Source organism: Jatropha curcas, chromosome 11 (genome assembly GCF_041381405.1).
Source record: "Jatropha curcas cultivar XTBG-Jc1 chromosome 11, XTBG_Jcur_1.0, whole genome shotgun sequence".
Taxonomy (NCBI): domain Eukaryota; kingdom Viridiplantae; phylum Streptophyta; class Magnoliopsida; order Malpighiales; family Euphorbiaceae; genus Jatropha; species Jatropha curcas.
The window spans coordinates 26,502,402-26,518,409 of record NC_143161.1 but is presented as its reverse complement, the minus strand read 5'-3'; the positions used below and the strand labels follow the sequence as shown (position 1 = coordinate 26,518,409).

At 35.1% G+C, this 16,008-nt stretch overlaps 2 protein-coding genes across 11 annotated transcripts; one reads left to right on the top strand and one right to left on the bottom strand.

Annotated features, from left to right (window-relative positions):
* The first annotated feature begins 243 nt into the window (after positions 1 to 243).
* LOC105643382 (coiled-coil protein) lies at positions 244 to 6,050 on the top strand. Of its 4 annotated transcripts, none has more exons than XM_012228478.4 (4): positions 244 to 402; positions 1,237 to 1,520; positions 2,568 to 2,747; positions 5,123 to 6,050. In XM_012228478.4, exons 2-4 carry the CDS (start codon positions 1,278 to 1,280, stop codon positions 5,702 to 5,704), a joined length of 1,005 nt encoding a protein of 334 aa, XP_012083868.1. In that variant the 5' UTR covers positions 244 to 402; positions 1,237 to 1,277; the 3' UTR covers positions 5,705 to 6,050. The 4 variants fall into 4 exon arrangements, with proteins under 4 accessions (XP_012083868.1, XP_020538639.1, XP_037492691.1 ...); XM_020682980.3 differs by lacking the exon at positions 244 to 402 and adding an exon at positions 410 to 542; XM_037636763.2 differs by lacking the exon at positions 244 to 402 and adding an exon at positions 425 to 560.
* A 2,807-nt stretch (positions 6,051 to 8,857) lies between these two features.
* Positions 8,858 to 14,230, bottom strand: PHT4;6 (phosphate transporter 4;6). 7 transcript variants are annotated; one of them, XM_089716484.1, is made up of 4 exons: positions 13,926 to 14,230; positions 13,396 to 13,510; positions 12,408 to 12,442; positions 8,858 to 10,844 (listed from the first exon to the last, which is right to left on the bottom strand). In XM_089716484.1, exon 4 carries the CDS (start codon positions 10,689 to 10,691, stop codon positions 9,363 to 9,365), a length of 1,329 nt encoding a protein of 442 aa, XP_089572610.1. In that variant the 5' UTR covers positions 10,692 to 10,844; positions 12,408 to 12,442; positions 13,396 to 13,510; positions 13,926 to 14,230; the 3' UTR covers positions 8,858 to 9,362. The 7 variants fall into 7 exon arrangements, with proteins under 7 accessions (XP_089572610.1, XP_020538637.1, XP_020538638.1 ...); XM_020682978.3 differs by having other exon boundaries at positions 13,396 to 13,475; XM_020682979.3 differs by lacking the exon at positions 13,926 to 14,230 and adding an exon at positions 13,566 to 13,685 and having other exon boundaries at positions 13,396 to 13,475.
* Between the last annotated feature and the right edge of the window lie 1,778 nt (positions 14,231 to 16,008).

The following is a 16,008-nucleotide window of genomic DNA, read 5'->3' as shown; positions in this document are numbered from 1 at the left end:
ACATACATACATACATAGGCTTCTGGATTAGAATCTTGCATGGTTTTTTTTATTTTATTTCTTTTTTAATAAAAAATGATAATAAAATTAAATAAATTAAAATTTAAAATATAATAAGTAAATAAAAATTGAATTAAATCACAAAAATGAAATTAAAAATAAGAATAATTGTGACTTCTAAAAAGAAAAACATAAAAAATAAAAAAGTTTGTTGCAAACTATTTTGGTTGATTGATGTATATCAATATCGGATAGTATTTATGTAACGTGTGCTGGATTCTTGACTCCAGGTGTCAGCCACGGCGACAGACTTGTTGCCAGTTGCCATCTCGTCCTCCTCCTCTTTCTTTCTCAAGCCTCAAAAATGTTTGAACCTCTGCGGATTCTGCACTGCCTTTGCCTGTGAGTCGCTCTTCTTATTTACTCTCTCTCTCACTGTCGCGTTTATATGTATGTGATTTCGCATGTTCTATGGTTCTTCCATTCTTGAGCTGTAACTGGGAGAATCTTCTGAAAGATTTTTTGCTGAATTGAAATGGAAGGTTTTTCTTGTGGCTTTGGTTGGTTAAAGAATTGGTTTTTAGCTTTTATTTTCACTGGCTTTAGATAGTATTATAATTTGAACTTTTCAAATTTACATTTGTACACGCTATCCAACAGAAATTTTATTTCATTACCCTTGAAGGCAATAGAAGCAAATTCTTTCTGTGATACTCCAATTGCTTATGATCATTCCACAATCTTTTGTGCAAGTTTCTGGGTTTAGTGTGTTTCATGTAGAGCTTAAATTTGGCGCAAAAAGATTTAAGAAAATTGGCTGGCATAAATCAACCCTTTATTTACTTTGATAGAATTCTAAATCCTTTTCCTTTTTGTTCAGACTAATTGCCATTTCAGGTAAATTTGCCAACACATGAAGCAAATTCTTGAATGCATTATTCATGGACATGTCTAAATTAAAGAACTCCAGTTCTTCTCTAAATGAATGATCCGATGAGGAAAACCTTTACCTATCAGCCTTCCATCCCATGACTCAAAATATTCATCAAATAGGAGCTGTTTATATTATTCCTTCATGTGGTTGTGCTGTGCTGAAGTATCTGCTTTTTTCTCTCTCTCACACTGTGCATAACTGCTATTTCTTCTACCTTATCTTAAATGATCATTCTTCAAAGTATCATATGGTCTATCCAAGATACTACCTGGCTATATATTTTGCTTTCAACTTTTGTGCAGTTGCGGACATGTGGATGAGCAACAAAGCAAGCTAATCAGTAATGGTGGTAGATCTGATGGCTCTGTATCTCATTCTGATGTTGGTGACAAAGCCTTTTTCACTTTGTAAATTGGTAGTTTTGTTTGGTTTGAGAACCATGTTTATTGTGATTCAAACTTGGGTGGAGTTGGTGACAGCCTCAATCACTTTGCATCTGAGTATGTTTCACAAGACAGTGATATGGATAATCGCTCTCATATCTCTTCCTATTCGAGTTTTGACTGCCTTGCAGAGGGAGAGGCGGGTTAGTTTTCCCCCCTACAGTTGGTTAGCTTTTCTAGATAAGTTTAACTTTCATTAAAATGCTTATTGTTGAAAGTCTGTGCATAAATGCAATCTAAATTCTGCTTTCTTTGATTGTATTTTAGGAAAAAGCTTAGTTGTTCCTAGCCTGCAGTTTCTAAATCTTTTATTAAACTATATGGGGACAGAAAAAAAAAGAAAAGAGAAAAGGGGAAAGGAAAAGAGAAGGGAAAGAGAGGGGGGGGGGGGGGGGTTAAGTAAGTGAGAGGAAGGAATTGCGAAGAGCAACATCTGAGAATGAACATAAAAAAGAAGACCACAGTCCACATTTGGAGAATTTGACTCAGAGAAGAAGAGAGAGATGATGTGGCAACAAATATGTTGTTATGATGACATCTGGAATGAAGTGTAATTAGATATTATCCAATTTGGAAAATTCTGAGAGAACTTATTTCTGTAAGTAAGCTTGGAAAATGTTATAATCTAATGGGATTTCTCCTAGTTCCTAATTACAATAATAATGGAAACATTGTCAATTCTTTTCATAAAGTAAAATATTCAAGGACAGACAAATATCTAATGAACAAATATATAATAGTACTGAAATGCCATTACAAACTTGTTCTTTTCTGCGGTCAATATTGTAGAATTACTGTATCAACCAACAAAAGCTGCCTGACAAGCTGGTTTTAGTGGTTCATTCTCCTCTCTCTCTCTCTCTCTCTCTCTCTCTCTCACGCACACACGCAAGCACGCACGCACACGACACATCTTGTTTTGCTTTGTTGTCACTGCACTTGCACAATTAAAGTCACAAGTGATGGTGGGAGTTTCTTGAGGTTTTGTTTTTCCCTCGTAATAATTTGATATATGAATAGTTAATACAAAGATGATTTGGTACTTACTCTTTTATTTTTAATTGAAGTAGTCTTATGATAATTAGGTTTTAGGCATTGGAGCCTAAAATTATCTGATGTTAAGGTAAGGTGTGGGTACTTTTGCTATTTATATACTGATTTTTCAGATGCTTTGCCGCTTTTATTTTCAGTTGCAAGAGCATCTGCATGAGATGAAAATTGTGCTGGATAATCTTGTATGGGATAGGAAGGAGCTTCAAGGCAAACTCCAGACAGCAATTAAAGAATGTAGAATTTTGGAATCAATGCTAGCTGAAGTTGAGGAGGAAAACGACCGGGTCATTGCTAAACTTGAATTGCTAGAGGGTGAGGTAATGCCTCATAGTCCTGCAAGCCGTTATTGCTTTGAACAGATAAGAACTTACAACTAAATTTCCATGCATTCTGAAGTAATTTTCGGTAATGCTATGATATTTATACTAGAGATTTCTACCAAAATTTGCTCTTCTGGTTTTAATTTTATTCAAAATTCTAGTCATTTAGAAGATGTATTTTGGCAATTTATTTGGATGCAAAAGAAAATCTGATGAAAGTGGTACAATTGACATGCATTTAAATTAAATGTTTAGCTAGAAAATGGCTTGATCTGCATTATGTTAAATTTGTTTGAGATGCCTAATAGAAAAAACAAGGACAGCAAAAGATATAAACAGTCGTAAAAAATTCAAGGACATTGAACAACTTTGTATTCTGAGGACCTCACTCTTTCTGTACATACAAATACATATGAACTCCTAGTAATCTGTCTATGGTTACATATATGCATAAACTACATGCGCACATAGTAATGCCCCAAGATAGCCGAAGTTTGCTGATTTATATGGCATATTGCTGGGAAGAAATTACAGGAGTTGTAAAGTGAACTTCAAATATTTTCTCCATATGTGTGCAGAATTGTTTCTTTTTGTTGTTCAGCAATTGTTTTAGTTGTTAAGCGAGAGGGGGCAGGGGGTGGGGAGGAAGTTGGGTGATGCAAGAGCAGGTAAAATAGAAGGAAGCATAATGGAGATCACATGTTCATGCCCCAATATTTCATTTTCAATGAAGATTCAACAATGTGATTGTCAAGACGCTTGTCTTCAAATTCTTGCATGTATGCTGTAGGCTGGACCTTGGTTATATTTTGGCTCTTGAGATAATGCCTACTCATGTGCACTTTCTCCCATAATTGTAGAACTAATGCAGGCCTTCTGTAGCTTGATCTATGGAAAAAAATTACTTTCATTTCAATCTATTTGCCAGGGTTGAATCTGTTCAGATACATACTGTTTCTTCCTCAAAATTATACTGAAACATTAACTTATGGAATCCATTCACCATCTTTTACACACTGTGAGAATGCACAACTTTAGAATGTAACTCGGTGAATTTGAGAAATTATTCCTTCATCAACTGTCTTAGAGCTCAAGTGAGGTACATCCTTTCAAGCCAGTGATAAACATGCTTTATCCTATTCTCCAAGTTGCAGCGATCACAGATTTTCCTATTTAATTGAGCTGATTATAATAATATTCAAGATCTCTCTTTCTATCTGAATTTTGGCAGATTGATTTTTCCCATAGGATAGCTGAGGAAGGTAATGAGGGGCGTCGAATGGTGGCTATGCATTGGTTTTTTGAGTCGTTCTACCTGTCGTGTTGAAGATTTTTGTTGTGATTGTGATGGAACTCTTTGACATTTCCAATTGCAAAATCAAAACGGAAACTCGGTACTATTGATCAAGCGTTCAAACATTTTTCTGTTCATTTCTTTTTCTGCTCGCTATTACTGTCTCCCTCTTGTTCTCTCTCTCTCTCTCTCTCTCCCCCCCCCCCCCCCCCTTCTCTTACTCGCACGCGCGTGCACCAGTCACATAATAACAGCATCTTTTTCCATTTTTCTTTTCCTTTACTTATCCTTCATAGTGGCAGCACACAAAACCCAAATCACTGTGTTGAGTGGTATAACCTGAGTTGTGGCAGCTCCAGGTGGAAAACTTATACCAAAAGTGGTGAGAGGGCCACCAATAAGGAATGGTGCCTTTCAGTGTTGGAATCCAGTGTGGAAAGGATGTAGACAAGATGCAACATTAGCAATGTAATCAGTAGCAAGTAGATGAGGATGGTGAAATTCAGCAAAGTTGATGTAGAGCAAGGCTGTCAGGAAGTGGTGCAAAATCCATATGGTGGCATTAATAGGAAGTACTAATGGAGATAGATGGAAAAATTTACATGGAACTAGTATATAGTGGACTTGTATTGTGCAGAATTTGAACAGTAATGGTAAGATCTAGCTATATGTAGAGTTCACCTTCTTTGAGATCCATTACATGGAGGTATAGTTGCAACTTGTCATGAGAGTCCACAGCATCAGATAATCTCATTTATTTTTCCTTTCCTATAAAGAGAAAATAGATTTATTCATTCAGTTTGTTGCATTCTTCTAATATGACCTTATTTCAATTTAACTTGGCGTCGGTGGTGCTGAAAAGTTAGATACATTATAGCCATAAACAGATATTGCTAAAATTAAGTGTTCACCGAGCTTTGATTTTGAATCATTCTCTATTAATTTCGATCAATTTCTCATTATATTTACATGCAGTTGTGATTGAATCTTGAAATCAGTCTGTCTCAATGCTTTTTAAATTCCCTTTGTTTTTCTTAATTCTGTGCTTTACAAATAAAATGTTTTATGCTTTCAATAGTTGCAGGATCTGAAACAAGAAAATCTTCAGCTTAAGGAAATTTTGGGTAAAGATAATTGGAGCTTTAAAGGCCAAGGTGGCGCAGACAATGCACAAAATGTTGGCTCTGCTGATACTGATGACTCTTGCACTTCCGATAGGAGTCAGCCATTTTATAAAGGAAGTGATATCACATTTGATGACCTGGTTATGAATAATGCAGAGTTGCTCCATTTGTTGAAAACTGGATGTGCAACAGAAGGTCCCATCCACTCATTTTCAATTTCGAGGCGCTTGGAGATGAACAAGGGTCTAGACCAAAGAAGGGATGCTGCATTTTTACAGTCTATATTTAGTGCAGTGTTATCCCTTCTGATTGGATTAATTATATGGGAGGCTCAGGACCCTTGCATGCCTCTTGTTATAGCTCTTTTCGTTGTTGTTGGCATGTCATTAAAAAGTGTGGTTCAGTTTTTCTCTACCATAAAGAACAAACCTGCTTCTGATGCGGTTGCTCTCTTAAGCTTCAACTGGTTCATGCTCGGCACACTCACATATCCAGCACTGCCAACAGTAGCCCACATGTTTGCTTTGCTCCGTTGACCTTGCGGTTTTTGGATGGGACAGCAACCGAGTGTATCAGTTCCGATTAGCTCATCGTCGACCTAGCCGCAGGAAAATATCATGCATATTCATGCATCAAAGACTTGGAGGGTGAGTTTTTGCTTTGTAGGTAATGCTTGTATGGCTTGTAGAATCTTAGGCTGTATTTAGACTATTGAAGATTTTTAGTCAGTCTTATGAACAAAATATAAGTTGATTTCTATGGCTGTGAGGACTTTTTTTTCCTTCTCTTGTTGTCTTGGGATTTTTCATGGATTATATAAACATTATTTTGTTATATTGGAATTCAGCATAGGATTAGAGAACAAGGATAAATTTTGCTTAATTGCAGTGAATCCTTGCATGGCTTGTACAATTTTAGTCTGCTTTGGGGCCCATTTGGCTTATATCTATCTTAGCTGGTGATGGTGGTTGGCAAAGATTGATTATTTGATAAAAGTTTTAGTAATGGTTACTATAAAATAAAAATTCATGATATAATCATTTTTTATAAATTCTTGTTTATTCTTTTTTATTTTGAAAAAAAAAAAAGATGAATATATTATATTTTTTATGTTAATGTGTTATATAAATAAAAAATATATTTGTGAAATTTTTATAATATTTAATACTTATTTATAAATAACATGATTGAAGAAAATATTAATTCGAAAAAAAAATATTAGTGACGTTATAATATTAATATAGTTTTTAAATGATATAAACTAACTACCAAATTAATAGGAAAAAGTTTTAAAATGCAATTTATGGAATTAATATTTGCCAAACACTTCTATACCATTTGTTTGTAAAGAAGATTAACTTGAAAGAAAGAAAATATGAGAATCCATTCTTTAGAAAGAATAGGTGCATGTGAAAAGGAAAATATATGCATTAATTTGCTCTCGCGCCGATAAAATTAGAATTTCTCTAAATTAAAGAAAAAAATAATAAATTAATTGAGAAAATTACGTCATTTAATACAAGTTTATTACATTCCTTAATCCACTATTTTGTCTCATCTCCTTTTGAAACAAAACACGAAGCTTTCTTTCTTTTTGTTTTTTTAGAAAGATTTACACTACACCCTTCCTAAATTGACTTGATACATAGAAAAATTCATATATCGAGTATAGATAAGCCTCATTCTTCGTATAATTGTTAGTTGATTCTTATAATTTTTTTTTCCGTGAGTTTGACATTGTCCTTTGTAATTGATATCATATACTCATCAGATTGTCTAAATGAATTAAATCAAATTAATTTAATTATGTAATAAAACTTTAAAATTGATGAACTAGCGTACAAAGCAGTCTAGTGGCAAGTGTATGACAACTTGACAATAGCGAAACCTTCTTCTCCTAATATTCAAGATTGATGAAATGACATGAAGGCAGCCTACATAAAGATATCAATTTGGCAAAAAATAAATTTATTGGTGATATTGTTATAATATTAATATAGTTTGTAAATGATATAAGCTAGTTATGAATCTAATAGGAAAAAGTTTTAAAATGCAATTGGTGGAATTAATAGTTACCAAAGATATTTAGTCTAGTTTACATACATAACTAAGCTATTTACTAGAAATTTTGTGTCTTCTTAGCATTCCTTTACCCATGGTATGCCTTTGGACGAGGAAGTTTCAGCTTTGACAGATGACAATAGAGGAGGCCGTGCTCCCACCACTTCCTTGGCCAACAACCCTTTTAAGGAGGATTATTTCATCCATAGCCTCCTTCAATTTAGCAAATACACTCCTAAGCTCATCCTTTAGGACCTTATTTTCCTCCTACAAAGTCTTATTCTCATTTATAGGGCAGAGATATCAGTAGAGAGAAAATGCCTAAAAGTCTCACTTTCGCTAGCGAGCTTCTCCATAGTTGCATCCAAGGCAGCTGCACCTCCCACGGAACTTCTCCTGCCCATCTTCGAGTTCCTTAATGGGGTGTCGTTGTCCTCGAACTGATCCTCCCTGTCGATCATTTCGGTAAGGCTGGTCTCAACATCCCCGAATTCTGGTCTTGGGTCGTGAGACTTTAATGTTCCCCTCTTTTTTCGCATCACACTCCTCCATAGGACCATTATTTGTTACATCACTTGGATCTGAGTTGACGCTGCTTGGCACGAACAAGGCTTTGTTCTACTCAAAACTCTTTGAATCAACCTATTCTAACATCAACCATAATGGGTTCAACAGTTTTTGCTTATTACTCCTAGCAAATACTCTTGTGACACAATCACTTACCTGCACAAGTGGCTAATCAACCTGACTCGTAGCACAAATAGATGTTTGGCTAATCTGCCTCCTAGCACGAGGTTAGTTTATTATTAAATGACTAATTCATAGCTGTTAGATTATGATAAAAATGAATATGAACTCAATCAAGAGTTCCAACCAAAGTGAGAATTGGAAAAAAAAAAAAATTCAACTAAATATTGATAGTCAGTGCAATGAATAATAATAATAATAATAATAATAATAAAATTCAGCTGTCCTTTTTTAGATGGATATTCCTCAGGTTACAAGTAAAAAAAAAATAAAATCGCCTAAACCACATTCTCTGATTTTTAAATGATTTTGAAAAATGTTAAAAAGTAAATTTAAACATTTTTAAAACAAACATATTTTTCACTTTTTTTTTTAACCAAAATTAAGCGGAAAACTAGAAACTACAACAATTTCAAACGCTACCTTAATTGTTCTTTATACTATAAAAAATTGATTTTTTAATTTACTAATTTCTCTCTCCTCTCTATTCCCACCAAACATGCCTCTCTATCACCACCTCCAACAAAACCAAAAACAGAATTAATCATCACCAAATCTGTAACCTGCTTAAAAGAAAAAGGATCATACCTCATAGTGGGAAAATTTGGTTCCCATCTCCATGTCCATCAGAGTTTAAATGTCCTCCCGGGGCTTCTGCATTTCCCCCGAGAAGGGCTGTTAAATAAACAGAGAGAGAAGATGAACCCTGCAAATATTACTATTTCCTGTCAACAAACAGCAACTCCTGGTTGATCTTATCATCATTCCACAGGCATCTTCCAAGTTACAAAGAATTCCATCATCCAATACAGACAGACTCAAACGCCTTAAAAATAAATAAATCAAGCAGGGTTCTGGCCTACTGTAAGTTGGACCCGAACTATTAAACATGATAATAAATTCATTAGACTTTGATAAATTGTACATAATTGACTCATAACACTACAGGTACTCGTATCAAGACCTAGTAAGTTACAGTCGTGTACCATAAGCTTCACGCTAACATAAAATCTTATGCATAATAAAGTTCTCACAGTTTGAAATTGCAAAAATACCACCAATCAACCATGACTATGGAAGCATTCAGTTATTGCAGTCAGAATTATCAGCAGGAACATTATATGCCAAAAAATTGAACCTACTCTCCTAGTATGATGTTGAAGAAAAGGACAAATGGCCTTCAGGTAATTCACCTTGACAAATCAAAAAATGAGTGTATATTGACCACTTCAAATCTTCATGGCTCTTAACCTTTCAATATATACCCTTCAAATGCACAAGTGGTTTGTTCAAACGAGAATCAGAAGACTCTAAGTAGATATTCAATTTGATTCTCGCCAGATGGAGATAATCTTCTGCAATAGTTTCTTATGTGAAAAATTGTACCTAATCGAAAATTCTTTCGCCAGTCGAGAATAGCAAAAACATGAAAGAACTTAAAATGCATAACAACCCTGGTATGACAAACACAGCTCTCCAGCTTTCTGGACTTGAAATGTCTGAATAAGAAAGTTTAGCAGCTTCAAGAAGCCGGCCAGTAAGATCAACCCCAATAATGCCAGCCAAAGTACCAGCTGTATTAGAAACGCCCATGACAATTCCTGCATACCTAGGAGCAATATCCATGTGATTCACTGCAAACCCTGCCCTACCAAGTGCCAAAGAGCCAAGAGCCACAGAAGAACATAAAACAGCCCCAGTAGAAGTTCTGAAGAAAGGAAGCACCATCAATGCAAGAGAAGCAACCAGAAATCCTATGGTATTTAAGAACTTCCGGGTTCTAGTCACAGACAAGATCCTTTTCGTGATCAAGTGATCAGCAAGCACACCCCCAATGTTTGAGAATATGAACATATTGAAATAAGGCATCATCTTAGAAGAACCCATTTGTTGAAGACTGAGCTGGAGGCCCTGTTCAAAATAAGTTGGCAGCCAGTTCATCAGCACATATAAAGCATAATGGAATGTAAAATTGTTTGCCACAATTGCCCAAACTGGCAAGCTAACTAAAATTCTCTTCCATGGAATTTTGGCAGTTCTGGTATTACTACCTCCATTTTCTATTTTTGTCTTATGATTGCCTTTGATTGGCAGCAAAGATTCTCCAAACCCTGCAGCTGCAGCTTTTGGATGCTCAGAGCGAGGAGGATCACTTGCATATTTGAACCAGAGCAGAGACCACAAAACACCTAATGTTGCCTCCGCAAGAAATACAGATTGGGGGCCTTCATATTTCACTAGACTTGGAAGGACAAGCATTCCCATTGCTGCACCTAGGTACATTCCAGAAGTTGTAAGAGATACAGATCTGGATCTTTCATGTGGTGGAACCCATTGTGCCAGAACAGTATGAATGGAGGGGAAGATGAATCCTTGTGCCACACCAACAAGTAATCGAGCCACTACCAAGACAGCAACTCTATTGGGATCAAGTGGGACCAAAAAGCAAGTTGATGACCATAAAACAAATGAGAGGAGGAGAACCTTTCTTCCTCCTATTTTCTGTGCTGCCCATCCTCCAGGCACTTGGGAGCAGGCATACCCATAATAGAATGTCGACAGTATAGTGCCTTTACTTGATTGGTTTACACCAGCAGCATCAGCTGCAACTGTATATGCAATTGAGAAACCCACCCGTTCTATATAGCAAACACAAGTGCTAAGGAAGGTTAAAATTATAATTAAATAACGTTTTGGAAACTTCAAATCCCTCATGCTTTCGCCTTCACGTCTATGCAACTGTATTTATTTCATTAAGACTCTTGAAATGAGCACTTCCCTTAGCTGTCTCTCTATCCTACTAGCACACATCATTTAAGAACATTGGCAGCAACTCATAACTCATTGATCTTCAACATGGTATTGAACCTGGAGGCAACAAAAGAACTTAGAAAAAACATCTACATGGTATACAACATTGAATTTTACTTGCAAAGCATGTTATTATTATTAAAAGATATGTGATTATGATCTATAACTATATTGAGCAATTGTTTTCCAAATAGCTAGAGATTAAAAAGTACTAAAGATTAACAATCATCAGGTGGAAAAGTTCATTGGAGGAATGAGCTGCTTAAATGTCAGGACCAGGTTGTGGAGATTACCTGAACAAATCAACTGACCATCAGTCTCATTCTCTTTCTTGCTCATGAAGACAAACATAATGGCACATTTAGAGCAAGTTCTCTTATCCCATTTAGAGCACAAACAGAATGACCATCAATAGTAACTCTTGTCCCATTCCCTTCTTCTTTCCCATCTCATCTTATCCCTCTATCCAAAGGAAACCTTAATCTAGAGAACACCTAGAATCTTAAATTTCTTAAAATATGCAAGCAAATTTAACACATGGTCAAGTTTTGGGATTCTCTTATCAAACCTCAATTAATTATCATAACCTAACCAACTTACAATCATATAGTATTAAAAAAAAATGCTAAAATCATTCTAAAATGGTACATGGCATTTGTAGAAAGAATAACTATCAACAGTCCAAAATACATCAGGTTTTCTAATCACTCTGGAACAGTTATTGCACTCAGGAATTCAATCAATCGAATAGTGATCATGTGCCAAAAACCCCATCAGTATAACTTCCCACCCCATTAGCCTTCAAAAATATCTTAAACACTGGCATACAAAAGTTGTTCTACAACTGTACTAACAATCATAACCTTGCCTGAAAAGTATTCATTTTAAGTCATCTGATACAAGTTTGATCAAAGTACAAGTGTTAGATATAGAACTTCAGATGCTAAAACCTTTTGATCCTTCTTACTATTGTCTGTCAACCACACATCAAAATTATAGATAATGTACTTCAACGTTTATCCCATACTTTTTTTTTTATGTATATAATTTAGCTTGTATATGCAGTATAGAAAAATTTTACGTACATGCATCTATGCAATAACCTGAAAAAAGAAATAAATAACATCAAAGGACCAAACTGAAAGAGAAAAAAATTTCATTCTACGAGCAAGTGCAAACTGAAAGATCAAATAATGAGTCATTTTGACAACAAAGACAAAAAATTGGAACATTTATATCCTTCTCAATGCCATAATGTACGGGAAAGAATGCAAATGGACTTCATGAGAAAATCCTAGTATATTTCTATCTAGACACTACCATCCCATCCCAACAGTCCAAGAATAGCAATTAGCTCGGGAACAACAGAAAATAACATAAAATAGGGCTCCTTCTGACAGCTAGGTTTTCAGGCGCTAAACCAACATCTATTGGCATCCAAGAGCACTATACCAACATCTATTGGCTATCCAAGAGCAAGAACAATTGCAAAACCTACAGACTGTACACCTATAGCAACCCATAACGACAGGCAACTCACAATCAGGTAATAAGAATCAATACAGTTCCCAAGTCAATAGGGTCACAGGTAATAGATTAAGTAGGAATTCTTGAACTCACCTGCTTATACTTCATAAGCAGAATTTACCCAGTACCTAAATATCATTTAAAAAATGTGAACTGCCTTACCAACTAAAACAAAAATCAAAAACTAAATATCTACCAAAGTTATTCAAAGAAAACTACATGATTAAAATCAATCAGAGGAAATTTCATTTCCTAATTTTGTTTTAAAATCAAGTAAAAGGGGGTAAAGAGAATTGAGTTATGCGTTATGTTCAAAGAACTTCAAGATTCAGAATAGTGAAGGCTCTTGCAAGCGAAATTTTCCAGCAACCATGAAATTTAAGAGAACCAAGCAATCAAGAAATAAGCGAAAATTTGTTAACAAAAAGATACGCAGGAACCCAAACTCAATCGCCCCTCTAACAAAAGACTAGAAGAAAATATGAAATTTTGCAAAGATAGACAAAACATAAAAAGAGCAACAATATCACCTTGAAAGGTGCAGGTGAGAGGCCAGTCTCAGTAATTTGCCATCATGTGTGGACAAAGACAGAACCCAAAGTATGTTGACAAGGATAACAACAAAATAGCATCAACAAAGTACAAGACCGTAAGAAAAGAGAGATGAAATGGTTACAGGAAGAAAATTGTACTGATTGGGTTTTCACTTTTCAGGAAAATCGAGTGCCCAGCTCACATCGCTGATAGCAAATTTTCAAAATCCATTAAAACAATTAATCACAGCAATGGCAGCCAAAAATGTGGCAGTAATCCATAAATAAATTTCATAAATGAGAACTACCCAACATAAGAATAGTATAAACAGAAAAAATAATAAATAAATAGAACTCAACCATTGAAGCAAATAAATTCCCAATTTTAGAATCCAAACATGGGCTGAAGGTCAAAAACAAATTATGTTAAAGGTGAAGCAATCAAGACGCACCGAGATTAAGCATTGACCAAATTATAGTTAAATAAATGTATAAAAGCTAAATTAGCATGGAAATAGTTGAATGTAGTAGTTAAGAAATGAAATTACCAGTGAATTTCAATTTCCAACTGTCGATCTCAGATTATGCTTGAAGCCACCGTTTTCAATGGCTAAACAGAGAGGTTTCCCTGCCAGAGGAAGTTGACCAAGATCAAGTAAGCACCTAGGATTCCAACAAAGGTAAAGGTATTTTTAAAAACTTCAATTACAAAATATACATTTTCAAATGAAAATCAAAGGGTTAAAAGGCCATTTTTGCCTCTTCTGATTTTAAACGCATTCTTTGATGGAAATCCAAAAATCAGAATTTGCATGAATTCAAGGCATTATAAGTTATAATAACCTACTTTAAAGTTCTAATATTTTTATAATATCCTAATATTTTTTTCCAAAAGAGAGAAAAAAAAAAAAAAAAAAAAAAAAAAAAAAAAAAAGACCTCATATAATACATATGGTTTACCGAGATCAGACCGTTCTAGGAACCACACTGGTTTGAACCGAAGAGACCCATTTTGGAACATAATTTGATAAGAGGGGTACCAAATGAAAGCTTAGACCATTAGAATCTCAAAACTGACCTTTGTTCGCCGGAAAATGATCGGAGATGGTCGGAAAACTCGGTCAAATTTCCAGCAGGGACAGTTTGACCGGGGAGTGCGGCTGTTAACGGTGACTGCTGGTAACCGGATCAGTGGCGGATGAAAGCTCCCCTCCCCAGTTTTACAATAGTACCGGCGCTGTCTCAAATGGTGGCCGGAAGAGGAGATACAGCCGCTTAAACTCAATTGCACACTAAGCCCAAATTTACCATCTCTTTCTCTCCATTTACTGGTTGTTGGGTTAAACGAGACACTGCGGCTCTTCTCTTTTTTTTTTTTTTTTTTTAAATTTTTATTACGCATGTCAGTATATATATTATTATTATTTCCTTTCAAAAAAAAAATTTATTATTATTATTTCACTTGCACATTTTATTGCTTAATTTCATCGATGAAGAGGCAGATAGATTAAGTATTTTTTTTATTTAATTAGTACTTACTTTAATGATATACATTCACAAATGTAAATAATAATTATATAAAATATTTTTAAAAAATACCACATTTCCTCTATAATACTTGTCACAAATTTCACATTTCTTAAAAAACCATTAAATTATCTAAATTATAATAAATTATTAAGTAGATTTACTATATTATCCCTAATTTAATATTGATATGAAACACCCCGAATTTTTATTTTTGAAACCTTTGAATTTTTATTAAATTAAAAATCAGAAATTTTGACTATGTGGGCTGCGAATAGAATACAGTCTCGATTCGAATCCAAATTTGCCAGCTGGGCCCAGGCCCAAAAATATATTATCGAAATCTTCGATTTGAGAACACTTAAAAATTTTTAGGAAATAATATAGAACTCCAATTACTAATCCATTATAAAATATATTTATATAAGTGTGATTATTATATGAATTAATTATCCAAAAATCAAGTATCATTATTATTATTGTTTTTATTGTTATGGAGTAAAATGGAGAAATATTACGGAATCTAACTAAATTAATCAAAATAAATTGAACCGGACCCAAAATTCAAATTGATTTTTCGAAAACCACACGAATAACCTAAAAACCAAGTGAAAAACCTGCAAACCAAGCAAAATCGAGCCAAATTGTTGAATCAGACCAAACCGATTAGAATCGAACCGGAATGATCTAGAAACCGACTTAGTTTCTTCTTTTCTTCCTCTCTTCTTCTTCTTCTGCGCGCGCGACAACCTCCTTCTCCTCCCTTTCCTTCTCATTTTCGACCACCGCTCGACGAGAGCGAGGTGGCAATTGCCTTCCCTGGGGTCTTTGATCCATTTTCCGGCCTCCTTCCCCGCTAGCAGAGCCTCCAGTGGCGCGAACGAGACTGTCCCCATCGACAGTTCTCATTCTTCGATCTCCGGCGATACCAGGCGATTCTGGCAACGTGAAGCTTCAAGGTGAGCTCTGATTGATTCCTCTGTCTTGTGTGAACAATTTCCATCCAAGAAATGACGGTTTTGGTGGAAGGAACTGGAACCACCATGAATGGCTGTAAGGGGCGGCTGTCAAGCTCGTTTCGACCAACTATAGGATTGATCTCACTAAACCAATGCCGAAAATGGAATCCTTGGTGAATTTCGAGTTGAATGGTATGATCGTGGCGAATTTCTGGGTATTATTGATTTTTCGGCCACCGTAAACGGCGGCGGCGGCATCGTTCTGGTGACCGGCAGGCGAGACTCCGGCGAGGCACCAAGGACAGAATTTTCCTCTCTTCGCGAGGATCGTGGAATCGTCACCCAAATTTCAATTGGTACGTTCTAAGACCAATTTCCTATTTTTGGTATAAATTCTAAACTTAATAATTATTAGTTGATTAAATTAAATTTGAATGAATAATCAATCAAATATAATTTTTGCTAAGAATCAATCGGTATAATGTGGATGCAAATTAGTTCTGCATATTGTTATATATATTTCATGAACATTAGTTACAACTAGAAGGTTCGGTATTAAGATAAGAATTCCTAGCTAATATTTATGTAAGCTAATTTAGGAATTTTAATAAATATTGGTAGGGGAGAGTTATAATTTAAGGCTTAGACAAGTAAATAGTTTTAAAGCAATTAATA